The sequence below is a fragment of the Stylophora pistillata genome, chromosome 1, assembly GCF_964205215.1.
Source record: "Stylophora pistillata chromosome 1, jaStyPist1.2, whole genome shotgun sequence".
NCBI classification, from domain to species: Eukaryota; Metazoa; Cnidaria; class Anthozoa; order Scleractinia; family Pocilloporidae; genus Stylophora; species Stylophora pistillata.
Genome location: NC_142519.1, coordinates 10906462 through 10934362, shown reverse-complemented (window position 1 = coordinate 10934362; position 27901 = coordinate 10906462). Strand labels below are relative to the sequence as shown.

The following is a 27901-nucleotide window of genomic DNA, read 5'->3' as shown; positions in this document are numbered from 1 at the left end:
TAATTGTTCAGTAATGTCGTGGCCCTGTGCCTGTGTTGCGTGACGGGGAGAATGTGAGTACTGAACTCGAGGGCTTTCCCCTGGACCGCCAAAGAGAGGCAGTTTTCACAGCTCCGCAGGTTGCCTCATGTACTTCAATGACGGTGGTAGGTAGCTTCTCCACTGGGTGATAGAATGGCTGGATTATGGTCCCATTCCGGGATGAGATAACATCAATGTTGATTTGCACCACAATGTTACCCGCTGTCCCAACGAGACTGCGGTGAACAGATTTGTAAATAACAATAAGTCCAACAGGTCATGTCTCGTGGTTCTCACCGGATATTTTTATTATATTTATTACTTCAACGTAGGTTTACGTGAATCAAAAACACAAGATTTCCTGTTGCGATAGGACGTTTTTTTAAGGGGATTGATGCAGTGAAATAGGCAGGTGAGTTGGTGAAATGAATTATCATTAGCGCCACATCCTTCAGGTACTGATAGTGACAAAATTAACAGCCGAAAAACTCAGGAAAAGCGTAAAACTGAGGAAACCAAAAGAAGAACACGTAAGATCTCGAATTTTTGGCAATCCCAGGAAATCTGTGCGACTCTAACCATTATTACTGTAAAGGAGAAAAAAATAAAACAAGCTTGCCTTATCTCTGGTACAGTATATAGTATATTATAGTTCTTCAGTTGTGATGGGGCGCAACGAAGAGTTGATATATTCAAGTGCAATTTAAATTTTCCTTCTGGATGGATTTCTAAAGTCAGTTTCGGAAGGGACAAAAGAAGTTTAGCTCACTCTGGAATCAATCGATCAAAGGTTCCATTTGCGCTTTATCGATAAATCGCCAAAGTGAACACCTACTGGTGATTACAAATATATCCCGCTACGTGGTGGTTTGCATATTAATTAACAAAATATTTATTTTATTCATTGCCAGTTGCGAAATTTAGGGGGAATTAGACCATCAGTACTCACTCTCTTTTTGGAATTAATTTCGATGCTATTCAATTGCTAAACATAATTTGGGCAAGATTTCCCCACAGCCCTATATTTGACATACTTTATTATACGTACAGCTTCTGGATTTAAAGAAATAATGACGAAAATAGATTGCCTTTTGGACTATAGCTTTGCTTAAGAATATTATGGGGTTATACAGAAGTATTTCCTTAATTTTTCATGATCACTAGGTGAGATGATACCGTTACAAAGTTTGTGATGTGAATTATTGAGTACAATCCCAATATTGTTCAGTGGGAAGAAGTAAAGAGGAAATATGTAACATCTCACTTGCCTTGTGAGAAAAAAGTGTTTCGTTTTAAAATAAAGAAACCAGATTTTCTTTTCTTTCATTCTCTGTCAAAGATCATTGTCACATCAAATGATTTGATCCTAATGTATGATTTGAAAAGGAGACACTGAATAGGGGCAAAAATCTGCATGACTTTGAGTATGAGAAAAGAAATATAAGTGATAGAAACCAACGTTTTGGTGCATCTTGTGCCATTATCAAGGTTACATAATTAATGATAAAATGGGGTTTGTGAAGAGGCTAAGTTGAAGCAAATTTGCATATAAGAGTGCCAAGCTAATTACACGAATACTTTAGCATGAAGAGAATCCGACTGTACATTCAATGCTGGTTTTAGATCTTGAATACACAGCATTTCATTAACAAGGCAGTCAAACTTGTTCATGCATTTCTTGATTACATTGAAGCGTACTAAGAAATTGTTCGGAACAGCAGTGTTACGTTCTTTGGAATAATGCCTGTAAATAGATGACACCTTTTGACGGTATCCCACAATGCGCGCATGAAGGTCACTCTTTGTGTACCCAACATAACCTGCATCGCACAGGTCACACTTGAATAAATAAACAACGCAATGCTGGGTTACAATGTTAGGCTTAGGCTCACGCAGGCTTAGATCTTGTTTAAGCTTGCGGCTAGTAAACACAGGTTGAATGGTCTTTTGCACCTTGCTGCTAAGATCTCCAAGTTGTTGTTTGACAGACACTGCAGCATCCTGATCTTTATAGGGGACAACTATCAGGATGGCATCATCGGTATGCTGTTTAGGCTGGTCCACTGCGACTCTCGAGGTGATAGTACTGTTAGGAGGCAGTGTGGCCGAGTGGTTAGAGTGTCGGACTTGTAATCCGCCGCTCCCGGGTTCGAGTCCCACCCTGACCACTAGATTTGTTTCCAATAGCCCCGTGTTGAGATCCTTGGCCACGCTTATAAATAGCCAACTGGTTTGCCTCCGGCCGGTTGGGGTTCTTAATGATGTTATGTTCAATTTAGACCATTTGTTTCATTTGTTTGTAAGGACCACAATTGAAACTACTGGTTCACCAGTAATTGTGTAATCCTATAAAAAGACTTTTTTTTTTTTTTTTGATGGTGGAATCATTAAGGTGACTCGGATACCTCGGCTTATGGAAAACTTAATTCTCTCAAATGCTCACATTCTTCTGAGAAATGCACTCAAGATGACGATAGCAGGTGCATGCAATCAAGCATGGTGATGAGCAAGCCATGCTTGTAGCAGCTGTCCACATGGCTATGATAGTGCAGGAGTAGCCCTGTGTTTCTTGGTTTAATGTAAACCTTTGTTTCAACACATGATGTGCGATTTAAAAACTGCACCCCAAGGAAAGGGAGCATCCCATTTTTCTCTACCTCCATAGTGAAGCTCATGGCACTATGTGCATGGTTCAGGGTATCCAAAAATTCTGTAGCTACTGCTGATCCAACATCCTGACTAGAATGTCATCACATAGCAAGAGATCTTAGCAAGAGATCTTATGTAGCAGGAGATCTTAGCAGCAAGGTGCAAAAGACCATTCAACCCGTGTTTACTAGCCGCAAGCTTAAACAAGATCTAAGCCTAACATCGTAACCCAGCAATGCGTTGTTTATTTATTCAAGTGTGACCTGTGCGATCCAGGTTATGTCGGGCACACAAAGGGCCACCTTCACATGAGAAAAACTAACTAAAAATAACAGGATCTACCAAGTGAAAGAATGAGGTTAGGATTTCTGTTTGTATAAATAATAATTGTTTTGTGCAGCACTGTTCTCATTTTTATCTTGAACCCGCACGTCTTAAGCTTAAGATATATTAGATTAGTTTCTAATTGATTTGATTGCTTTATCTCTCTCCTGCAGATCCAGAAGTCACAATTCCATTGATGTTACTCTAACTGAGCTCTCACTTCCATTTCGTGAACACCCTGGTTAGTGTTCTGTGAATGATACACACTCTTAGCCAGAATGGCCAGTATGGCAAATCAAAGCAACAAGACATCTGTCTCAGGGGAAAATAGTGATGTGGCTGTGGAAGAAGACATCTCAGTCAGGGTGTTTGATGATGACACTTTAGCAGTACCTAACCAATATAATTTTGCAGGTACAATAAACATAATGCAGATGAATTCGAAAAGCTTATCCTGCTGCAGTGCTTTACTCTTCAGTATTTCTAGGCGATAAAGGATATTTCTCCTTTTTATTCTTTGAAGATCACTCAACTCTCGGCATTTTATCTGACATTTATTTCACAAACCTTAAAAGAGACTAACATCGCTAGTTTTAAAAATAGTCTTGAGCTTCTTCTCTAAGTACTCCTAAATTAACTCTAACTCCAGCTGTTGGTTGGAAACCACCTCACTGTACGTCAAATGACTGAACGTGACTGTGGAGAGTACCAAAAGGGTGGTATTAGAGACACAATTACCTAAAGTCTTCGTCTGAATCGACAAAACACACACGGCATCTATGTAAAGCAGAATTTTTTTATTTTTTTTTTCTATTTCACTTTTAAATTTTAGATCATGTTTATATAGATTAAAATAGATTGTAACTGTAATAATAGATTGTAATAATATTATCATTTTATCTGATAGATTTACCGTGTTTAAATAAAAAATAAAGTTCAAAAAGTTCAAAGTAAATGGATAACTGGCTTCAGTGTATAATAACATCTAAATCAGTAGCTAGACTGTCATGTCAAAAGTACTACCAAGTAATCTCAGTTCCATCGTTAGAAATTAAAATTATTGTGTAACTGTGTATTTTTTTCTCATTTCTTGTAACTTAGACTCTGGTTCCATGTGTATCAGTGTAGGGGATGAAGAAGAAGATCTCTTTGATGGTAGCATTGCCTCTCATTTTTGTGATGACAAGAAGGGAGTGTTTCTTCCTGGTCTTATAGTTACAGCCAAAATTATTGATGTTCAACGTGCTCCAAGAGCTCATCCTTTTAATCCTAACTTGTAAGTTTCTGAATCAGTTTTTTACTGTTACTTTGGATGGAAATAATTTCATCACCCTAAATGTAATGTAATGATTCAATTTAGTGCCCTGGGCACTTATTTACTTAAGAGCGTTTCTACAGGGCGGGCACTTCTTTGAAATGGGGCATTTATTAGGGGCAGGTCACCTATTTCTTTGTTAAGAAACAGCAGAATGTGCAAAACAAAGCTTTATTGACTATTTAGAAGGAGTCAAGAAGACTGGAAAACAGACTTGTTGTTCCTAGATCCTTCCTAGCTAGAATGACCAGCTAAGTAATCGCTGTAAATTTGAAGAAGAGATCATTTGTTTGAAGGAATTGTGCACTCACATGGACATAATAGAGACACTGAGGGGAAGACTGCTGTTTTTGTACTGAGGCTTTAAGTGAGCAATTAAAGCAAGATGGACCATTATTGACCCCAGTGTACATATATTCTAACAGTGCTAACATTGAAACAGAACAGTGGCACCCATAGGATTTAAAGCTTATTGAAATAGGGGGGCTTATTGGTATAGGGGTGCTTATCAGTGTAGGGGCACTTATTGGTACAGGGGTGCTTATTGGGATAGGGGTGCTTATTGGGATAGGGGTGCTTATCAGTTTAGGGGCACTTATTGGTACAGGGGTGTTTATTGGGATAGGGGTGCTTATTGGGATAGGGGTGCTTATTGGTATAGGGGTGCTTATCAGTTTAGGGGCACTTATTGGTACAGGGGTGCTTATTGAAATAGGGGTGCTTATTGGGATAGGGGTGCTTATCAGTGTAGGGGCACTTATTGGTACAGGGGTGCTTATTGGGATAGGGGTTCCTATTAACAAAAACAAACTTGAGAGACTGAGTGCTTACTGAAATGAGGGTGCTAGATTGAATCATTACAATATGTCATAATGGATATGAAAAGTCTTATTCAACAAATTGAGAAGCCTTAACTGTGCTCTGTTCTGTTGTAAAGTACGTAGGAAGCAGCTAGAGCATGAAAGGTGTGTAGGGAGAAATACAAGATGTAGTCATTAGTGTTTCTCCCTAGTTCTTCAGTGCTCTAGCCACTTCCTAAGTGCAAATTGGCAGAGAGTGTGACAGCTTTAGCTCCATTTTTTGTACTTTGAGAGTATGCTTAGAGCCTGAATAAAGCTATAAGCTCTGGTGCCCTCAACATGCTTAATACCATTTGCACTTTTGATAGTGCACTAGATCTGAGGGCCACACTCAACCTGCAAAAAAAGTTTAAAACTCTGTCAGTTAAAAGCCTGTTGCCTTTGAGAAAGCGTGATTATATCCTAGAACCCAATCAAGTGTGTCACTTTAAACATAGGTTGAAATAAATTATTTACTACATTTATTCAGTATTATGATATGGTAAGGTAAATCTAAGCTTTCTGATGGGTTCTTACTTGGTCCATATTTTGCTATATGGACCATTTCCATGGAAACAGTAATAAGTCATGAATTTTTGGTTGCTGAAGCTGGCAAATTCAAAATAAACAAGTTTGGTCCAAGTGCTTTATAGTAAACTTCTTAGTACTAAACTTGTTTGCTCTAGTCATAAAGGGGAACATATTTTGTACAGGGGAATATATTGTGTGGATCTCCCTTTGCTTGGTTGGTACTGCCACAACTGTGGACAAATAATCATCAATACAACCCTCACCCTTGGTTGGTGAGGAGTTAATATCATTAACTTTCTCTTACTATTGGTTCCTCCAAGGTACACTATAGAACTAAGGCACGGTGACTTCACTTGGGTCATCAGACGTCGTTACAAGCACTTTCTAAAACTTGATGCAGAATTACTACTTCACAAAGTCAATGTTCGCCGACAAAGCCTAAGAAGAGATCTAAGAGGAGATCACAGAAGAGAGAGTCATGTTTATCTGCCAAGTCGTCACTTGCCCAAGCGACCAGATATGTTTGCTACAACACCCAATATGGAAAAAAGAATACTGTCTCTGGAGAAGTACCTTCAGAGGATTTTGGACAGTCCAAACTATCGTAACCACAAGGAGACTCTGAATTTTTTAGAGGTCAGCCATCTCTCCTTTCATTTCGATTTAGGAGAGAAGGGAAAGTAAGTGCACTAAGTAACATCACTTTTTATTGGGAATGAGTATGTTGTAGGTAAAAAAATTTTAAAGATGATTTATTTCTAACCAGGTAAATTATTTTTAACTAGTTTATATTTTCAATCAACTTTGGGGTGTGGTGAAAAACAGGGGCATGTTTTTTTTTGGGGGGAGGGGGGGAGAAGGTTCTTGAACAAGAGATTCAAAAACCCCACACTTTCCACCCCACATCCTCCTGACCCCCCCACTTTTTCACTTTTGGTACCCCCCAACCACATTTCCTTTTCCAGCCTCCCCTATCATGCTGCTTTTATCAGACTAACCCTATGTACATCATTTATATGTAACTCTGTATTTGTTTCCTCTAGTAATTAAAGTTTTCCAGATTTAGAGTCTGCCTACTTATCCACTAGTCCACCAGTAATTAATTTTTTTTCAATATCATTAATTATCGGCCCCAGGCTTAACTTGGCCAAAATGTTGATTGATGCAAAACTGGAGCATGCTCAGTTGTGTCCAAATTGGACTTTACATCAAAAGCTTGGCTTTGTGTGTAGATAATGAACAATTTCAATAATATAAAAAAAAACAACTTTGGAACAACTCAAACAATAAACGGGCTATTCCACATGAGACATGAAAATTTGACAGATTTTCAAATTCAAAATATGAGAGCCAAACTTACTTTTAATGAAAGCTTATACATAGTTCTATAAGAATCCAAAACTAGATTGGCAGTAGTGGCCATGCCCAGGTTGTGTGATGCCATTGTTTTTGAGGGTTTTTATTAACCGAATAAGCCATGTTACATACCAATATTTAAATTGCTATATCTCAAAGAAAATGATTGCCATGAATCAGATTTTGAGATCTTAACTACCCACTAGGATGAGCCTTTCAATGCCAAAAGAAAAAAATTCTCGAACATTTAATGTCTCAGACGTACAAAGACATAAAAAGTGTTGCGGACGTGACCCTCAGGGTATGATTCAGAGCAACATTTATTTAAATTCTATGTAGGTTCTCAACTGTTTCAGGTCTTATTTATGCTGCTCTTATTGTTCATTATTATGATAATTTTGACACCCCAGCTTGCTCAAATTTGTCAACTATTTAAGAGATATCGGGTTGCGGACGTGACCGTTGCGGACATGACACATTTGTAAAAACCCAGAAAACCTCATAAAATTTTCAAACATCAGAAGATATGTTGATATCTAATGACAGCAAATGATAATTAAAGACATATTATGATATATGTAAGGCTATCACTTTTTTACAATTTTCCAAAAATATATAAATGCCCTTTGACGTACAAAATGACCTAGATCATCAAAGTTTTTATATTTTATTTGTTATTTATTTCCCAATTTACAGATAAAAGCAATAAAAACAGCATTTTTACTTCAGTGGCATTACTCTGAACGTTATTAGTGGTGAATGAAAAGCTCTTTCTTTAACATCCCCAAAATGTCACCTCCACAACAAATTTTGGTCATGTCCACAACACAACATTTTTATTCTTTATATATATTATTTGTTATCTATTTCCCAATTTACAGATAAAAGTAATAAAAATAGCATTTTTACTTCAGTGGCACATTACTCTGAACGTTATTAGGGGTGAATGAAAAGCTCTTTCCTGAACATCCCCAAAATGTCACGTCCGCAACAAATTTTGGTCACGTCCGCAACACAACATTTTTGTTAATAAATCCATGGTAACAAGTAATTTCTATAATATCTTTTCAGATTTATGAAGCACAATTACTATTGCATTTAGTTAGTATATGCAGTTTTTTTAAAAGGTTTTCAATTCACAGGAAATTTGAAGTAACCAAAAGCAATTCAAATCAATGGTTGTTTTAGGAGTCACATCCGCAACACACTTTGAAAAATTATTTTCTCTGGATCTCTAAGAGATAGTCGAAATGTTTTCTGGCAAAATAAAAGGTACTTCAGGGGTAATTTTATGACATGACTCAATTCATGTCAAATAGTGTGGATCTGACTTTAGGAGACATTTAATACCCAAATTTTGCCTCTAAATGTCACGTCCGCAACGTGGAATTGACCAAACAAGGAGGACAGTAAATTAACCAATGGTATGCCAAGAAACAGCTTCAAAATTCATAGAAAAATCATGAAGAATGTGGTTTATTAGAGTTTGAAGTTAAAGCCATCAAATGAAAGCAGTAGACATTACAGAACGACAATATTTTGTCCAAAGTTATGAAGATTGTAGTTCCAATTTACAGTAAGGACTCCTTTCTATGTAGTTTTGTAACTATAGCTCCATCTTTTTTCCGAAAGTGATTTATATAACAATGGATTGATTGATTTGTTCATTTAATATTTTAGGGAAGGTGTTCTCAGAAAGCGAGCTGGGGGTCATCGATTTCCTGCAAGCTGCTGCAGTTGTTGTGCTGGTCTTTCATGGGGAATTTGGGATAAAAGGTCTGTTGTCTCTTTGTGGTAATTTCCCAACGTTAAGTTTTTTCGGTATTTAAAAAAATGAACTACTATCATTTGGTTTGTAGCCTGAAACAAGATGTAACTGTCCAGCTCATGGCCCAGTGGAAACAAGATCTGAATAATCTGTAGTTATGTTCATTGATATTATGTTAACCTGTTCTTGAGTGAACTAAACAGTGTGTGGTCAAATTTAGTTTTACTTTATAACTTTGCCATGATTACACTTTTCATTAAGTGTTTTAGTCATTCTAGATCAGGATGATATGCATAATGTCCTAATATAGCCTCCCATTTGTTACTTCCTGGAATCCTATGGATGCACATGTAACTTACTAAAGGCCAGGTCCTTGGAGGAAACCCCAGTTGTGATGTAAATGTTTTCGGTAGCATTTGACTGGAATGTTATTGTGCACAGTTCACTGAGTGTGTTGTGAGTGGTTTAACAAACAATTCATCAATTTATCCCTTTTTTGTTCGTTTGTGTGTTTGGGGCAGGTGGCTTCTGGTGAAAGATAGTTTTATTGCCTATGTCAGGTAAGGAAAGCTTTAAAAATCAAGAAATTAATGGCTTGATACACAGATTTAGTAATAATAATAATAATAATAATAATAATAATAACACCTTTATTTAGACACGATAATGTTTAAAGCTGAACAGCTTGTGGGGTTGTGTGTAAATCCAAATAAACTCTAAATTAATTAAATTCAAATGATGATGGTTTTTGAGGAGAGGGGAAAACCAGAGTACCTGGAGAAAAACCTCTCGGAGCAGAGTAGAGAACCAACAAACTCAATCCACTTATGATGCCGGGGCCGGGAATCAAACCCGGGACACATTGGGGGAAGGCGAGTGCTCTCACCACTACGCCAACCCTGCTCCCTTAGTTTAACTAAGGAGTAGATAGAGCTTCATTTGGGGAATTTTAACGGCTATCATAGGCATGCGAAATAGAACATTTGTGTGTATGGGTATGGACCAATAGAGTTACATGCATTTTTGAGCAACCATTTTGTGTCAACCAAATTTTCATGGCTTCATGGGTTATCATATTTTTTTTTGAGCGATACATCAAAGTCCTGTTCGTGTGTTTTAAAATCTTAAGCCACTCTATCGGATGAGATTTAATTTACTCTCAAGTCAGTGATCACAAGTGATAATTTCCACTGTGGCTTTTATGTATAATGCTGAGTCTGGTGTACCCTAGGAATGAGAATATTGTCATTTCAATTATAGTCCCAAGGATAAGCAAGTAAGAGGGGTGGTGTTAATGGACAAAGAATTTACCTTCAAGTATGGAAGGAAACAAACTGGTGTGCGGAATGGCTTACTGATCCACAACCAGGCAAGGTGTGGAATTTGTTATGTTAAGAAATCTTGTGTTCTAGTTCATATCTACACCTTCCAATTTTTCTCAATTGAGAATTGTCTTGACAGGGGTAATTATAGAACTTTAAGAAGTTGCAGGTGACGATGACAAAATTGAAAGTCACAATGATAATGATGATGTGAAATATCTCTTATTAACCAAGTTTGAGGTCTGTACTGTAAGTTATGGTCCAAGCTTCGTCCACTCTTATTTAATTGGCCCAAGCACAGTCTGCAGTCCATAAGTTCCAGTGGGATTTATGACCAGACTTACAGTAAGAACCGGGTAAAGGTAAGGAATCCGTTCCCGCTAACGCTTCGGCCAACAGTCGGCCCACAGTCGGCCCACAGTCGGCCAATGCGTCGGCCGACTGTTGGCCAACTGTCAGCCGAATGTAAGTGGACTGTCAAAATTAAACTTGGAGGTTTAGGAAACCCATGTTGGTTGATCTTACCGACCCGTTGGTGGGGATCGGATTATTTACCTTTACCAATCATAGGGGGCTTTCGATTTCGATTTTGATTTCTGTAAGGATGAAGATAATGACGAAAATGTGGCATCAGTGATATGCGCTAAGCCGCCGTTAGTAACATGGATTAGAAGGACGTCTTCTGTTAGTAATTCTAATAACAACCAGTGACAGTGGTAATGACAAAGACAATGATAATCAAAATTTTTCTGTTGACGGTCATACTATTGAGAGAATGGGGGAAATACGGCTTTTAGGAGTTCAAATCGATGAAAAATTTAGTGTTACTAGTCATATCAGTGATCTATGCTCTAAGGCCAGTCAAAGAGTAGGGGTCCTAATGCGGCTACGCAATTTGATACCCTGTAATGCTAAACTATCACTTTACAGGTCTTCAATTCTGCCCCATCTAACCTACTGTCATCTAGTATGGCACTTTTGTAATGCATCGGATCGGAGAAAGCTTGAGCGGATTCAGGAGCGAGCACTTAGGGCGGTGTACAATACTAGATCAGCGTCCTATCAAGAACTGCTAAGTCGCGCCAAACTACCGACGTTGTACAATCGGCGCCTACAAGACATTGCCACTTTGATATTTAAAGTAAAGCACAGTCTCGTACCCGAGAATAGTTCTGACTTATTTAATATAAAGAACACTCAGTATAATTTACGGAACAGTGACTTCGAACTGCCAAGATTCGAAACTGTAAGATTTGGTAGGAATTCTATTAAATATATGGGACCTCTTATCTGGTCGAAGATACCAAGACACCTAAGAACGATAGAAACTCTAAATTCGTTCAAGAAGAACATAAGAAAAGTCGACCTTTCAACTCTCGTTGAAATTTAAAACTTAACTAAATAACTTTATAATCTTTTTAATTATCTACCGTAAATAGCTATTATCTACATATGTAAATGTATTTGACTTTTAAATTTTTTAGTGTCCCCCATTAGCTTATAGCTAAAAACATAGACACTTAAATAAAGTTTTTCATTCATTCATTCATTTTCATTCACAATGATGGAAACATCCAAAATAGCGATTTTTTTCATTCTGTTGCAGGCAGCTTCTTTTAACCTGTTGGACTGAAAGAAAGACAAAGTATGACCAGAAAAAGTTTTTAAAGACTTGGTTGCATTGCATTTTTCTTAAGCTTTTTCTACTTTCGTGTTGTTTTCTTCCAATGGAGTTTTCTTTCGATATTGGCGCTTTAGAAATATTTTGTTAAAAAAAATTCATTAGTATGCATTTTGATTGAGAGATCTGTAGGTGAAACAGTACTGTTTGAAAAATGTGAAAAGAATATAGAGTTAAGCTCAAACAACATTGTGGGCCAAGAAGGAAAAAGAATTTCTTTCTGCATGACTCGAGACTAATCAGTTAGCTTTTGATGATTAGGTTTAACTAGTTCTTACTAGGTAATTGTTCCCTTCGAGTGCATAGGTTCGTAGGTTTTATAGTTCTTATATTTTTAGTTACTTTTAACATAATTTTACCTTAAGATATTGTGAAGCGCGACTGAATATATCCACATAGAGGTCTGCGCTATTTAAATGTAAATTATTATTATTATTATTATTATTATTATTATTATTATTGATGTCACAAAGAATAAAATTAGAGAGTGACATCGAGAATTTTATGAGGGTGAAGCCCAAATCAAGTATCATGCATAGTAATCTACAGCAAAAATCTAATGGTTTGTGTTCAAATCTGCTTTTAGTCCAAAACTTTAAAAGAAGATAGATTTTTGAGTAATTTCGAGTTGTTTACGACCTCACCATGGTAGGTTTCTCGCTTTACCCACTATCCAGTTAACAAATAGAATTGCATGTAGCCGTGCGTTAGACTCACGATAATATGGAATCCATTTGTTTTCTACGATAAAAAGGCAAAATGTTTGTAATGGTGACGTTATCCATTCGTCTCTCATCCAATAGATCATAAAAAAGAACCAATCAAAATGCGTGTAGGATTCAGCTTATTGTATGACACGGAATAGAAAACGTAGCCTGGCCAATCAAATTGCATGACCAATCAAGTTGGAGCATTTGGGAAAGAACGCTGGTAAATTTAGGCTACTGTAAGGGTCATGCAAAGTTCGTCAAGCGTGACTGATCAGATGCGATCAGTGTTAGCTATAGTAGGGGTTTCAATAAAATCTGGTTACTGGTTGTCTGCAAGCAGGCTATCGTGTCTGAGTTTCGTCTTTTCCGGGTACAGCCGCCTACAACACCATCGACAGCCACGGGGGTTGAGATCCCTGGTTAAAGTCTGCATTTCACTTCTTAGAAAACTTGATGTTCATCTGATGAGATTAGCACCCACTTTCTCTCCGTTATTTAACTTGCTTTGACATTTTCTCTTTCAATAATTGAACAGTGAGTGGATGAAATCGCTTGTTCATGTTATGGCAACGACTGGTGCTGACTGGATAAAGGAACATCCTCACGGCTCGTATGCTCCTGTCAGGGAAAATTCTTATGCTCAGTGGTGAGTATGATGTCAGCTTTTTCATCAGTATTTTTGGCTCTGGTGTACACATCATCATGATACCAGTCGCTTGGCTAGACTACGAGCTGTCTCTCCTTTCCGGCGAAGTCCATCGCGCGAGTTCTTGGGAGACGGTTAAAGCAGCAGAAATATGGCAAAAAAAAAAATGAATGAAATGAAATTGAATCTAACCTTTTTGCGTCTGCTGATTTCGTTTTTAGGTTTGTTGACGGTGAGGCATATTTTGATGCTGTTGCTGATGCTTTAGAGTCTGCAGAAGAGGAAATCCTTATAACAGGCTGGTGGTGAGTTTTTTTTTTAATCTCCTTGATGACTTTGAGGTGAGAGACTTTATAGTAGGGTGAAATGCGAGGGAATTGCCCATGCTCGCTCATCTCAGTCGATGTCGGAAATCGTGCGTAATATTGTGATCATTAGTCGTTTGTTACCCTTAGCGTGATTTTCGCTATGTTTGATCATTAACAATGTGACTTGAGAAAGTGTCAAATGACACACCCAAAACCAATGATTGACAGTGATAAAAGATGTAGCAGAACACGTGAGCGGAGAGGAGACTTTTCAACAGTGAGAGCGAAGGGAGTTGTTGTTGATTTCGTTATTAGCGTTCGGTTATTGATAATAAACGAGAAGAAATTGGGATTTATGTGAGTGTGTTGGTTCAATTTTGGAGGCAATTCCCAACACAACTTGGCCATTTCTGACCGCGTGTTCATGTTGTTTTAAGAGAGTGGCATAAGATGAAAACATAATGTATAATTTGTCTTATGTTTATTTCAGTTTTGTTGGCTCCGAAATTCAATTGCCCTTTATTGTTAGTAATGCTAATGTACTGAACTTGAGTATTGACCCATGAAATGGTAAATAAGTTTAATTATGATGAGGCTTTTGTCGTTATCAGGGTCAGCCCAGAAATATACCTCCGTCGGCCAGTCACTGCCGGCCATGAATGGCGACTGGACATTACGCTAAAGAGAAAAGCGGTAATTATCATGAAATGTTAAGTTCTTCTGAGCAGTAATGAAAGCGGGTTGTTACCCAACTGTGCTCTTCTAGGAAACTCTTGAAGTAAAAGTTGAAATAAAGAAATTGGAGTTTAAGTGGCCCTCCGTTTACTGTTTCCAGGTCGAGATTTTGTTAAGTCGTTGGTTCATTTGGTGCGTGGGAAAGAAAGCGCCATACTCGAACCATACCTGCTCAGTGTTCAGCGTATGGCTTTACTGAGGAGAGTTCATTTTCACGAATTTTTTCCAAAACAAGATCCTTCCTTAGAACAAAAATTTCCTTGCTCTAAACGCTTATTTTTCTGTACTTCCACTGTGACCCCTAGTTTTGAAATGATTCTCTCATCATGTATCATTTGACATGAACTTCCTGGGAAAATTGTGACAATACTTTAGAAGGTTCAATTTTTAAGATTTGTAACTCAAAGTTTATCAACTTTGAAGTGTATTTTAAATTTTGCATCTCTAATACTTTTAGGAGAGTGGCGTGAAAGTTTATGTTTTAATCTACAAAGAAGTTGAGCTGGCTCTAACGCTGAACAGTGCGTACACTAAAACTACTCTTATGGCTTTACACCCAAACATCAAGGTAGATTCGTTAGTTATTCACTTGTAAAACCATTCATATCGTTGTTGAAAGAATATTGTTTGTTGACATTATAAATTTGTGGACGCCTTGGGATACGAAAAACAGTTTAAAATGGACTGACGAATGCATCGCATAATTTTGTTCACTTTCGTTTAGTAGAATGGACCGTTCTTCCAAATCGCCGTTGAAAACTGAAACTCGCTCAATATTTAGATACACAGGAAACTCCTGTCAGCACCTCAATAAAACAATTTTTCCAAATTTTCAACTGATAATTCATAAAGCTTTTATTAACCAGGAGTTTACTTACCAGATAAGATACATGGCTTGTGGACGGTATGTGCTACGTTGCAAATCAAATTAATGACTGAACATTTTACTCAGTTTCTCGTTTCCTAGACACTAAGCGTTGCATTAACCAACAATTTCCAGAACGTGACCAGCGAGCCCGCACCTTCGGCTGGAGACTAAGCCCTTATTTGGAAAATAATCTTTCTTACCAAGAGCATTATTTTTCCTTGAGATAACTTTTTATTTCGGTAGCCATTCAGTTCTGACGTGTAAGTGCATTAAATTGAGAATTAGACCTAGATATTCAAAGTTCAGAGGCTACCATTTGTTACGATCTTATTAATAGGATTACTGTTATCATTGTTATCACTAGAATCATATTTATTATCATTATTATTATTATCATCTTATGCCATGTTGGCGTAGGAAGAAAAATCAGAGGTTGCATCTTATTTAAGGAACATGTTGATGGAAAGCGAGCTATTCTTACTGATTGTCTCTGATTCAGGTTCTGCGGCACCCAGACCACCTCCCAGGGAAAGGTGTAATCTACTGGGCTCACCATGAAAAATTGGTGGCTATTGACCAGAAGGTGGCCTTTATTGGAGGTAACTGGAACCTTGCGTCAATGTAATACGTAAAACAGCTAATGACTGTCAGACGCTCTTTAAAAAAAATTTATTGGCGCTGATAGTCTTTATTAGCGATTACTATAAAGTGGAAATTGACAACTCAAAATAGCCTGCCAATAAGTGTTTGTCAATTACCATATTGCACTTGGTGGTTTTGGAAAGTGAATAGGACAAAATAATGATTGTGATTTTTTTTTTTTCACGATCATGGAATCAAGAAACGATTTTTCTCCGGGATTAAGATTCTAATCTTCAACATCGGATGTTCAACATCCGAGCTGTAGAGACCTGGTGCTGAGTTTCACCTTAGACCAGTTTTATTATTGACAATATTTAACGCATCAGTGCTAGTATCTGAACAACTTTCCACCCACCCCTCCCTTAAACCAACCTCAACCCTAACTTGTTATCAGTTGACTGTTGTTGGGTTAGGGAGGGGTGGGTGCATAGTTGCTCAGTGTCAGTATCTGAGCAACTTTGCACCCACCCCTCCCCTAACCCAACCTTAACCCTAACTTGTTATCAGTTGACTGTTATTGGGTTAGGGACGGGTGGGTGCGCAGCTGCTAAGATAATGACATCGATTTGCTGAAACAGCAATTTCGAAATAGTTAACTCAGTTGGTTGTGTTTTTAGGTCTCGACCTTTGTTTTGGTCGCTGGGACAATTATTTGCACCGTCTGACCGACTTTGGATCTGCGGTTCGGCCTCCAACAATAAACAAAACGGTAACCTCGTCTCTTTTTCATTCATGAACTCGTTAGCAAGCATCTAAAGGCGTTTCATGTGTGGTATTGTTTGTTTTGTTTTTTTTTGCCAACAGGAACAAGAGATCAGAAAAATTGGCGCTCTGATTGTAGAAGGAACAATGGAGGGGTTTGACGTGCCGAGATGTTCTGACTTCACCGACAAAGTCACAGTGGAGGTAGAACCCGGAACATCAGGAGGAAACAAACTTTGGCTGGGAAAGGATTACTCGAATCCAATCACCAGAGATTTTTTTGACGTCCACAGACCATATGACGGTATGCTGTATCTAAAAGCTGTGTTCAGTGGCTGTCAGTAGTTTGTTTGGCATCTTTGATTGCTTTGGTACTGGTTTGACTAGACTCTGGCTCGACATGTTCTTTTTCTGAGCTCCCATTGACTCTTAGTAATATTTAACTTTGTTTTGATCGGCTGTTGTGATCGCTTTGGTACTGGTTTGACTAGACTCTGGCTCGACATGTTCTTTTTCTGAGCTCTCATTGACTCTTAGTAATATTTAACTTTGTTTTGATCGGCTGTTGTGATCGCTTTGGTACTGGTTTGACTAGACTCTGGCTCGACATGTTCTTTTTCTGAGCTCTCGTTGACTCTTAGTAATATTTAACTTTGTTTTGATCGGCTGTTGTGATCGCTTTGGTACTGGTTTGACAAGAATCACTCGAACTCCAAGCGCTCTGTTTAGTGCTCAGTTTGGAATTTTTGCGCTTACGTGTCGTTGCTGTTGATCAAACAGCTGTTGTGCCGCCCTTCTGTAAACTTTCGTAATGTAAATATGCTGTATGGGGAAGTTTTATCGCACTTTGCATCATTTTTTTTTTTCGTTTTGAAATAGGAATCAGTATAACAGGATTCTAGCAAATGACTCTCCTCTGTACTGATTCGATACTTTATCGTAAGCCTTTTTGTTGTCGTATCGGTTTGTTTTAGATTCCGTTGACAGAGGCCGTGTTCCTCGGATGCCCTGGCATGATGTGGGCATGCGCGTGTTTGGTGTTCCCGCAAGAGACATCGCTCGGCATTTTATTCTGAGATGGAATGTTACCAAGGTGATGATAAGAAGATTGAAGATCAAAATTGTTTATTAAGCTTCCAAGGATTTAGCACCTTTGTGCTAACTGGACCCCAAAATAAGTTAATTCTAAGGGAAAATGTTGAAAATTCCAACTGGTGGGCGGTAAACTAATTGTATCTCGCGCAGTGGGAGAGTGGAACCCCGGACTACAGAAAAGCAAGTCCTATTGAGTAACAGAGTGAAGGAGTTGAACTTTGGACCGCACACAGAAAGTTGAATAGACGGTGTCATTCTTTTTAATGTTTGTCTGTTAGAAGAATCGACTCCTGTATTTTTCTGGTTCTGAGCCTAAAAATAATGGCCAGATGGAAAGAAATACAAACACAGCCAGACCGAATGGGGATATTCCCTCATTACGTTGATTGTGGGCATCTCAGCCTCTTAGCTGCTGTTATCAACAACACAGAGGAGTTTACTGCCCCCTAGTCTGTTCTGTTATTCACAAGTGATGTACATATGAGCACAGACGTTGTAAATGTATGTATCTTTTCTTCCTTTCCAGCTCGAAAAGGTTAAAATGTATCATGACATTCCTTACCTTCTCCCAAAGTCGTACACCAAACTTGCTAATGAAAAGCCAGCGGCATTAGAAGACTATAACGTGGTGGATTGCCAAGTGAGTAGAATACTTCTTTCTTTTCTCCATTTTCAAGAAAAGTTCATCATTTCCTATTAATGCTTAAGGATGTGGTCGTATTGGATGAAAGAAAGTAGGCTGTCTGTCTGGCTTTTCAGACCTTTTTACTCCTTCCCCAGTAAACAAGACATGAGAAAACTCTGATTCAATCTATAAATCAGCTAGTCAGTCGGTCAGTCAGTCGGTCATTCAGTCTCTAGTCAGGCAGTCAGTCGGTCAGTCAGTAATTCCGTCTTTAGTCAGTTAGTCAGTCAGTCAGTCATTCAATCTCCAGTCAGGCAGAGTCAGGCAGTCAGTCGGTCAGTCAGTCATTCCGTCTTTAGTCAGTTAGTCAGTCAGTCAGTCATTCATTCTTCAGTCAGTCAATCGTTCAGTCAGCGAATCAGTCATTCAGTCGGTTCAGTCATTCAATCCGTTAGTCAGTCAGTCAGTCAGTCGGTCCGTCGGTCAGTCTGTCGGTCAGTCAGTCTGCCCCGGTTATTCGGCGAGCTGATTGCTTAAGTCTGCGCCCTAGAGTGTATGGGCAGAGTTGGTGGGGGCGAAATGAAAGTGTTTCTACCAACAAATATTGATTTTTATTAGATACTCCGTTCCCTCTGTTCGTGGTCAGGTGGTGTTCCTCCAGAAAACTCTATTCATGAGGCATACATAAAGGCTATCGAAGCATCTCAACATTTCGTTTACATCGAGGTAATAAAAAAACTCAGAGATGAATTACAGGGTTGGTTCAGAGACTATGATATTGAAAAATTAAACATTAAATCTGAAAAGTACTTCTGTCCTGAAAGAAGTGTGTTGGTTTTTTTTTCCCACTATTAAAAAGCATTCGATTAGACAGTGAATGTTTTCGGGTTAAAAAGAATTCGAGATGAGTTTTCTATTGGTCAGTTAGAATGTGTTATCCTAATGTAACAATAAATGTTGATGGAAGTAGACAACTACTAAAAAGGAACCTTTATTTTGCTTTTTGTCTTCAGAACCAATTCTTTATCACTTCTCTTTTCATCGACAATGTCAAGAATGAGATTGGACAGAACCTTTTGTGGAGAATAGAGAGAGCACACAGGTTTGATGAATATTTTCTTTTCTTTAGCACTAAGCCTATTTGATTCTTAAAGGGATCGATAAAGTCTGAGCATTGTAGTATGAAAGTGGACACTGGGCGTCGCCTTTCCCGCCGTGTGATACCCATAGGACATTCCATTCTTGCAAAAGAGAAAAAACTGCAACAATGTTAAAGTTGTTCTGCTCTGTTTTGCTTTTCCCTTAATGCATTTTCTTTAATGTTGTCATGGTAATTATTTCCTAGAGATGGCAAAAGCAAAATGCTTCTGATAAGGCTTGTAAGAGATCTTTATTCACTTTGTTATTTTGTTGTACTGCTGTAGATCATGTGATGCTATTCGGTGGAATATTTTCTTTGAAAATTAGTCAAATCTAAGCTTCGTATACGACCCCCATCTCCTTAAGAGAGAAGTCTCAAAAGCTCCCAAGGATTTCATGTAATCTGTAATAGGTAACTAGCAACTGCCAATCTATTGATCTGTTTTAATTAAGCAATAGAGGACGTTTTTTCCGAGCTCTGTAACTTGATAAAGCCGTGCGGGATGTTGGGAGAACACGGGGAAGCAGCATACGAAGGTCACGCGTAACACGGATAATTTGTCTGCGTTACGCAAAAAATAAACCAATTTAGTGACATGCGAGTGATGGTTTAATTTAATTGATGCGCCAAAAGAAGCTGAGAATGTTTCCCCCATTATTAGCGATCATTCTCAAAGTAAATGATTGAATTTACATGGTTTTAAATATGTTCTGACTGTCAGTATCGCGGATCACACTTTTCTCGTTTTCAACAGAGAGGGTGAAAATTTCAAAGTTATAGTCGTTATGCCACTCCTACCAGCCTTTGAAGGTAAGAGTGTAAGAGAACATAACCAGCTTACTGAGTCGCCGATTTTTGTCAGAAATTTTTAACCCCCAGCTAAAAGGGTTACGCTATATATTTCCCCTCAAAAAAGTGTTTTTCAATTTATCCCGATTTAGCTGAAGCCAACTACGAAACTGAAAGGAACGCATGTTTTATATGTGGAATTGATTCGCGCTTACGGTGTGAAGCGTTACTAAAGTGGGAAGGTCACTGATGTATAGAGACCCATTTATTTCTGGACTGGTTGATAAAGGAAGCATTCAAACTGCAAAACAAATAGATTAATGGTTCTAAATATGAAATGACATTTGAGAGCTGAAGTTGTAACGAAAATGTTACCTACAATTCGTGGGGGAATCCATACATCTCTATGTGTTCCTTCGACGTCTTCGGTTGACCGTTATAGAAGTATTGAATTCGTCGCGTGCTGTTTCAATAAAAGGAGGGTAATTGGTCTCCAGATTCCCTGGGACAACATTCTGGCGCCAAAAACGGGGTAATTACACTATGGGTTATTTATATGAAGTACACGCTAAAACTATTATTACCCTAACCGCAAATCAGGAATAATGGGGAGTAATGGGGAAGTAAGATTCTGGTGGCATGCAGTCTTACTTGTTGTTCCATTCGTTGTTTTTCTCTTTGTCAGGGGAGATTGGTACACCCACTGGTCGATCGATTGGCGCCATTACTCACTGGAACTACAGGTCAATTTGTCGTGGATCGCATTCTCTCTTGCAAAGATTAACAGAGCTTGGTATAAACTTGTTTTTGCATGCCTATACTCCTTAGAATCTATTTTGTTTATTTAATCACTTTCACCAGAGTATGGTGAGGGTCGCACAACAGAGCGAGGCTCCAAATTAAGTGCGCCCAATATCCCACCCATCCCACCCCAGTGGAGGACATCCATCACACAGTAATCTCGTGTGTGGGAAATTAACGTCTCCTACCCCAACCCTGCAGGAGACGGGACCTCCATTTATTCGTCCCTATCCGAGAAGACTAGAATATCTAACCATTTCTTGATGTTATAGAAAGGCAGCAAATTCTTCTCAATTATTTTAAGACCCTGAGTGTTGGTCCGGCCGGGGCTCGAACCCTCGACCTCCCGCACAACAGTCCAGCGCTCTATTCATTGAGCTAACCGGGAGGCGGTTAAGTTTCATTGTGTTTGGCTGAAGGCATTCAGTTGTAGTTATGGTTCTTATCCTTCCTCCTTTTTAGTCGGTGATCCTTCCAAATTCATATCATTTTATGGTCTGAGAACTCACTCAGAAATGCATGGAAAACCCGTAAGTGAATACAAAGTTGATTCAGTTGAGCACATCCCATTTTATCTTCGAATTTCTTGTTTACTAGTCGGCCGTTTTTTGCAGGTTACACAGCTCCTGTATGTGCATAGCAAGATGATGATTGTGGATGACAGCACAGTGATTATTGGCTCAGGTATGTTAACACGGTTGGGATGCGTGGTTGTAATCATACAACTGAAAAAAAAGGATGCGTGGTTGTAATCATACAACTGAAAAAAAAAGGCTGAAGTTGACTATCTGAGTATTCGTCCTTTTTTCTTTCTTAAATCTTGCGTATAGAAACCACGTTCTGTTTTCATTTTGACTTTGTAAATCCCAAGTGTTCCTTTGTGACTAATTATTCCTTGTTTGTGTCTTAACCTTACTCCAACCATGAATGAACTTTGTAGGAACGAAGACAACACTTTTGAGATGATTTTTTTTTTATCAAGTTGTCTTTCCCCCCCCCCCCCCCCCCCGCTTCACTGTCTAATTTTTTCGAAAACAGACACCAAGGCTAATTTTTTCAGTACTCAACTCGTCATATATTCAGAGGGTTTTATTTCCGGTCACTTTCTCTTGCTTTATGCATCTGTGTTAATCTTTGACACTTCTGCACTCTTTTCGTTTGTAGCAAACATCAATGACCGCAGCATGCTGGGAAAGAGAGATTCAGAAATAGCCTCTATCATAAAGGACAAGGAGTTTGTAAGCCACTTTTTCGCAACTGTGATTGAGTAAATAGAGCCCTTGCCGTTTATAAAATCATTCCGAACCACCAACGACTGGATATTATGACTGAATTTTGGCTAAATATTTCACTCACGTAATCTCAAAAATGATCATACAAAACGAAAAAGAAAAACATGTTGTTTCTGAATATGCAAGACTGACTAACATCCAGGTAATAACAAAGGAATTTGTTCCAATACGAACCCTCACCCTTCATATTAATTCTCCTCCTTGTTCCCAGATATTACTTATGATTTTAGTTCCGGGACTTAGTAAATAAATAAATAAAAAAAGGTAAAGTCAGTTTACGAGCCGGTGCTTAACTCCGGTTTCTGTAGCATGAAGCGACTAGGAGTATTTCTACTCCCCCCTTGATGGGATGCCAGTCCATCGCAGGGTTATCCCCCAGCATTAATTTTGCTAGTACTCATTTAAACACCTGGGTGAAGAGTGTCTTGCCTAAGAACACAACACAATGTCCCGGCCGGGGCTCGAACTCGGAGCACTCGATCCGGAGTCGAGCGCACTAACCATGAAACCACCGCGCCTCCACTAGATTAATGAATAAATAATAATTTAGCAATGGACTTCCACTGGATGGCTCTTCTTGTCCACTGTTTCCAGATCGAATTGGAATTTGGATTAGTTCTTTGATTGAACAATTATCCCTTAGGAGATACTCCTCTTTCTCAGTCTCGTCACCTTTGTGCCTGTGAGTGTATTGATGTTGTAAGGAGGACTTCCTCTCTAGTCACTTCTGGTAGTGAAAGGGTTAACAATTTGTGGGCTTATTACATCCATTTTGAAATCTTTGGTGGTCCCTGTAATCTGATTGGCTCTAATTGGTGCGATTTATTCACGAATCGCACCATTTTTTCCTCTAAATCGCATCATTTTACACTTGACTGAGTTTTTGACACATGACGTCAAAGTCATTCTGTTTTGTATACAAAATAAGATGTAAAAGCATTTCTAGTTTTACTTTTTATTTAAAACCTGGCTTCGTACTGCATCAATAAAATATTTGAATTGCCCAAGTCCCGTATTTGGGCGATTTCAAAATGGATGTAATAAAGTGGTAATTGAACCTCGTGTCGTGCAATTTTGTTCTGAAATCATACTTGTGATTTCAAATCGAACTCGCGTTGCGCGCACGTTCGATTTTGAAATCACGCGTATAATTTCAGCCCAAATTGCACTCCACTCAGTTCAATTACCATTATTAATGCACTCTCTTAATGGCCGCATCCTATACACAAAGATCTGAAAAATAATTTTTCGATTGTTCAACGTGCACTGACGACACTTTTACCAATGACGTGGGAGTAAGCATAATGGAAGAAATTTGTGATATTGTCGGCATTCCCTTTTTGCGATTTGCTTTTCAGGTTACGTCCGTGATGGATGGCAAGGAATACCTAGCTGGCAAGTTTGCGTTCAACTTGAGATCGAGACTCTTCAGGTGATCCTGATAAATCATATATATTTCCTAAAAGAGAGCAGAGAATCCGACCAACTTTGAGTTACTGGCTTTAATGTATTTCCGATTTTCACTTTGAAGATGATTTCCACTGATGTTGTCGATGCATCCGTAGACGTTGGCGACAGCAGTCCTTTCGCGACTCCTATCATTTGGACGATCAGAATGAAAAATTGATTGCAAATTTTCATATCTATCATAGAATAAAATGAGTGAAGAATAGTTATCGTAATTGGGAACTCGGGAAAAAAGACTTTTACCATTACAGCCATTCATGCAGTTTCTTCATCTGAACAGTAAAACCGTTAGTTAGTTACAGTAGTCTATCATCACGGGTTTATTATGAATCAACTCAACCGTTAGTTAGTTACAGTAGTCTATCATCACGGGTTTATTACGAATCAACTCAACCGTTAGTTAGTTACAGTAGTCTATCATCACGGGTTTATTACGAATCAACTCAACCGTTAGTTAGTTACAGTAGTCTATCATCACGGGTTTATTATGAATCAACTCAACCGTTAGTTAGTTACAGTAGTCTATCATCACGGGTTTATTACGAATCAACTCAACCGTTAGTTAGTTACAGTAGTCTATCATCACGGGTTTATTACGAATCAACTTAACCGTTAGTTAGTTACAGTAGTTTATCATCACGGGTTTATTACGAATCAACTTAACGGCCTGCTCCCAGTTGGCTTGTTAGCTCAATTGGTAGAGCGCTGCACTAGTATCGCAGAGGTCAGTGGTTCGAATCCCGTACAGGCCTGATTTTTTTCAGGTCTGATTTTCGCTATTGCATAAATAGCGCTCTCTACTGCGAAGATCGTGCATCATACGTAAGTAGTCTCTCGTTGTTCAATTTTTCAGGGAACATCTGGGTTTATTAGATTCTCCCGGCTCAGATGTAGACATCAGGGATGTTGTTTCAGAAAGCTTCTATGAGGTGAGCCTTGCTTGTTATAGATACTGAAAATTCAGTTTCTATGTGGTCTTTGTCTTTGATTGTGTAATTTTTCCATCGTAGGATGTGTGGATGGCTACGGCGAAAAAAAACACTGAAATTTACGAGGAGGTAAGATGGATGTATCATAATTCTTTGACAAAGCAGTCTACGCGAAAAGGCCGAAAATTCTTTTAAAAGGTTTCCTTGGAGTTCCCTTACGGTTTAACTTATCGTGCGTAAACAACACTGAATATCAGTCTTGAAATCGTCAGCCTTGTTCTAGACTTTCTTACAAGTGAGGAACAGTCCAAATAGGATTGGTTTTTCTGAGTACTCAGCCAGGTCTCCTCATAACACAAATCCAGAACACAGGACACCAGTACCTCATGAGGACTGAAATAAGGTTTGACATGCAACTCACTGTATGGAATCCGAGATCAATACAGATATATTATACAAGCGAGTCAGTTTTTTTTTTTTTTTTTCAATAGATGAACCATCTCATTAACAGTACATCTCAAAAGATTTCCTTTTCTTTTTTGAAACTATATAGCCATACACTGTGTTAATAAACATCACTTTTCTTTTTCTTTAAGGTGTTTCACTGCATACCAACAGACCAAGTTCGTTCATTAAGCGACATGGCTGCATATAAGGTGAGGGACTGTATTGACATTGAGTAGTTTGACTGTAATAGCATACTGAAATATGAGTGCCAATGAATGTAATGAAGCCACTGTAAAACACCTAGGATGAACGAAGCTAGCCTGCAGTGTAGGCGTCCTATTAGGGCGAGTTAAGGTTATAAGCTCGTGATCGTTTATCCTAACGCCATGTTTGATTTGAGGTCAGAGTGGACGGTGACCATTCCAGCCCTTCTCCTTATTTTTGAACGTCACTCACCCCTTGGTACAAATTACTTTCTCTCCCCAGCCTTCCACTGCCATTTAATAATTGGTTCATGCTTTAGCGTGCATTATCGAGTTATGAAGCACGCGGGAAGTTTGGAGAGCACGAAAGAAGCGTAAGAGTTGCCCAAGGCAATAGCCGAGGGCAACTCTAGCTTCTTGAGTGCTCTCGAAACTTCCCACGTGCTCCATAACTCGATAGTGCACAGCTGAAAGCATGAACCAATTATTTTAGAACATAGCCGGTGGAATTGTGCATCAAATCCGACGCGGAAAACGGACAACGATATCAACTGAAGCGAATCGTGACGGCGCTGATGCCGAGTCTCCTTTTCCGTTGTTTTCTCTTTTTGTGCCTCACTTAAGAACTCTAGCCCGAGGGAAAAGGTCGAAAAATTGTCTTCGTTTTGGGACTAGTAGGCCGAGTCTCTGTTTGTATCCATTGTTGTCACGAAATATATTATTTTTCCCCGCGCTAACAATGGCCGCTCGCACGAAAAAAAATTTTCTGGCGAAGCGATTTGCTCACACTATCAGCGTGCACTATCGGGATTTTGAGCACGCTTACGTATACTGAATTTGACTTCGCGGTTCTGCCAGCTATGTTCTAATAAAATCAAAGATGGAGGCAATTTTTCGCTGAGAAAATACTGAGCACTCGCTCAAATTACGGCTGCTCTGCAGGCTAGAACAAAGCGAATTTACAGTTGTTACTAATTCATGCCCTTTAATAATAATAATAATAATAATAATAATAATAATAATAATAATAAAGGTCTTTATTAAGAATTATTGTGCAAACAGACGTGCTACAATTAACATGAATAACATGAATAAAATGAATAAGGAAAAAGAAAAGGTATTAATTACTATTGAAAAGACATCTATTAATAAAAACTGATTTAAAACGGCTTGTCTGGACCTTAGGCAAAATATAATTATGGGACCTAGTTCTCAACTGCCGTGTTCTCTGGGGAGGTAAGAGATCGCTCAACGCAGTGTTGGTGGAAGAGATCCTTTGCCATAATTTCTTATCTCTATTACAACGGATATCCAAGATACTGTGTTGCTTTAAGCAGTAACCCAGCTTATAACACCTGGCAAAGAGCTTATCAATTCTACTTAAATATTTACTATGAAAAGCACACCCCCAGACCTCAATAGCATATGTAAAAACTGAAAGAATCAAACTTTGAAAAAGTAATTTTTCAAAAGTTTGAAAAACTTTTGAAAACTTTAAACTTTTTTTTTTGAAAACTTTAAACTTTATTCAGATTTTTACCAATATTTTTGTCATAATTTTTTTTTGTATGAATATTCTTTTCAGAGTCTTAAAAGCCTTGACAGAGAAGACCCTGGAGAGGCACGTGCTCGCTTACGTGGCGTCAAAGGGTACCTCGTTCAGTTACCCCTCCAATTTTTAGAAAAAGAAGACCTTAGACCGCCCGTTGGTAGTTCGGAGTTCTTTGTGTCAGATGGAGTTTTTACGTGAATAGATGCAATATAGGATAGCCGGTTTGATAAGTTCCTTAGCGATAAAAATTTGAATTGATATTATAACTTGTGATTGGCGTGGCAATCGGAACTGAAAGAAACTGAGCCGTTCAGCCATTTCATACTGCTAAGCATATCTTTATTCGTCTCACAGTAAACAAAAGTAAGTGCATGTTGTTTGTGGGTTGGTCTTGCGACCACTTATGAGGAAAATAATTTATACTCGCAAGAGTCGAGTTTGACGATGAAGGCAGTTAGTAGAGCAAAGGATTTTAGTTGGTTCTGCACAGAGGTATTTTTAGTGTGATGAGGGGAGGGGAGACATTTGTCGTGCATATGATAGGAATTCAGTTTTAGGGAGCAAAACTATCTTCAGAGTTCCACTGTGCATGCCCCACACGATGAAGCTCAAAATCTCGACCCCAGATCTGCGCTTCTTGTGGCTCTCGGGGACAAGCCGAGACCACTTTAGTCGTGTACAAGAGAGAGAGAGAGATACATGGGGTCGAGATAAAAAATTATCGATGATGTTACTAAATTTTATAACGAGGAGCATTTGGTGATTACCTACTCCCGGTTTTTAAGTCGGATCATTAAATTATTTTATTAATACTATATCGAATTTAAAGGTTAATTATTAGATTGGTTTTCTTGACAATTATTAATCGAGGGAGATATTATTTTATAGTAGGTAAAAGGTAACTTTATAGTCACACAAATAATTTATTCTATTTTAACATGTCTTAATGTTTCGGATGGAAACAAGGTACTGAGTCGATCGTTTTTTAAGGTACATTTTAAAGAAAAACGCTCAGTTTATCTGATTATTTATGCATTGTAAATGGCTCAACGACGCTTTTGGAGAGGAAATATATTTTGGAAAGCTTATTTAATCTCCATTTGAGGAAATTATGATGTGGTGTAATGTAGCTGGGTTAGTGTA

At 38.5% G+C, this 27901-nt stretch overlaps 1 protein-coding gene and 1 pseudogene across 4 annotated transcripts; one reads left to right on the top strand and one right to left on the bottom strand.

The window, feature by feature from the left end:
- Positions 1-270: 270 nt before the first annotated feature.
- Positions 271-27846, top strand: LOC111322011 (phospholipase D1). 4 transcript variants are annotated; one of them, XR_015992483.1, is made up of 30 exons: positions 271-433; positions 3168-3408; positions 4096-4270; positions 6000-6359; positions 8716-8811; positions 9325-9363; positions 10064-10177; positions 11732-11770; positions 13052-13162; positions 13384-13467; positions 14082-14163; positions 14663-14773; positions 15573-15672; positions 16333-16424; positions 16520-16721; positions 17392-17510; positions 18039-18152; positions 18756-18863; positions 19151-19239; positions 20033-20088; positions 20753-20860; positions 21331-21398; positions 21483-21552; positions 22033-22106; positions 23519-23592; positions 24481-24556; positions 24638-24685; positions 24829-24959; positions 25153-25212; positions 26792-26854. XR_015992483.1 is itself a non-coding variant. In XM_088736074.1 (29 exons), exons 2-29 carry the CDS (start codon positions 3273-3275, stop codon positions 26954-26956), a joined length of 2970 nt encoding a protein of 989 aa, XP_088592200.1. In that variant the 5' UTR covers positions 272-433; positions 3168-3272; the 3' UTR covers positions 26957-27846. The 4 variants fall into 4 exon arrangements, 3 of the variants coding, with proteins under 3 accessions (XP_088592200.1, XP_022780778.2, XP_088592208.1); XM_088736074.1 differs by lacking the exon at positions 24829-24959 and having other exon boundaries at positions 272-433; positions 26792-27846; XM_088736082.1 differs by lacking the exon at positions 24829-24959 and having other exon boundaries at positions 273-433; positions 3168-3235; positions 26792-27846.
- LOC148741193 (uncharacterized) lies at positions 1588-2774 on the bottom strand (annotated as a pseudogene).
- Positions 27847-27901: the final 55 nt, after the last annotated feature.

Coding starts and splice junctions, on each gene's coding strand:
- LOC111322011 (XM_088736074.1), top strand. CDS start 3,273: ATGGCCAGTATGGCAAATCAAAGCAACAAGACATCTGTCTCAGGGGAA. Junction 8,812..9,324: donor TGGGGAATTTGGGATAAAAG/GTCTGTTGTCTC, acceptor TGTTTGGGGCAG/GTGGCTTCTGGTGAAAGATA. Junction 16,425..16,519: donor CTCCAACAATAAACAAAACG/GTAACCTCGTCT, acceptor TTTTGCCAACAG/GAACAAGAGATCAGAAAAAT.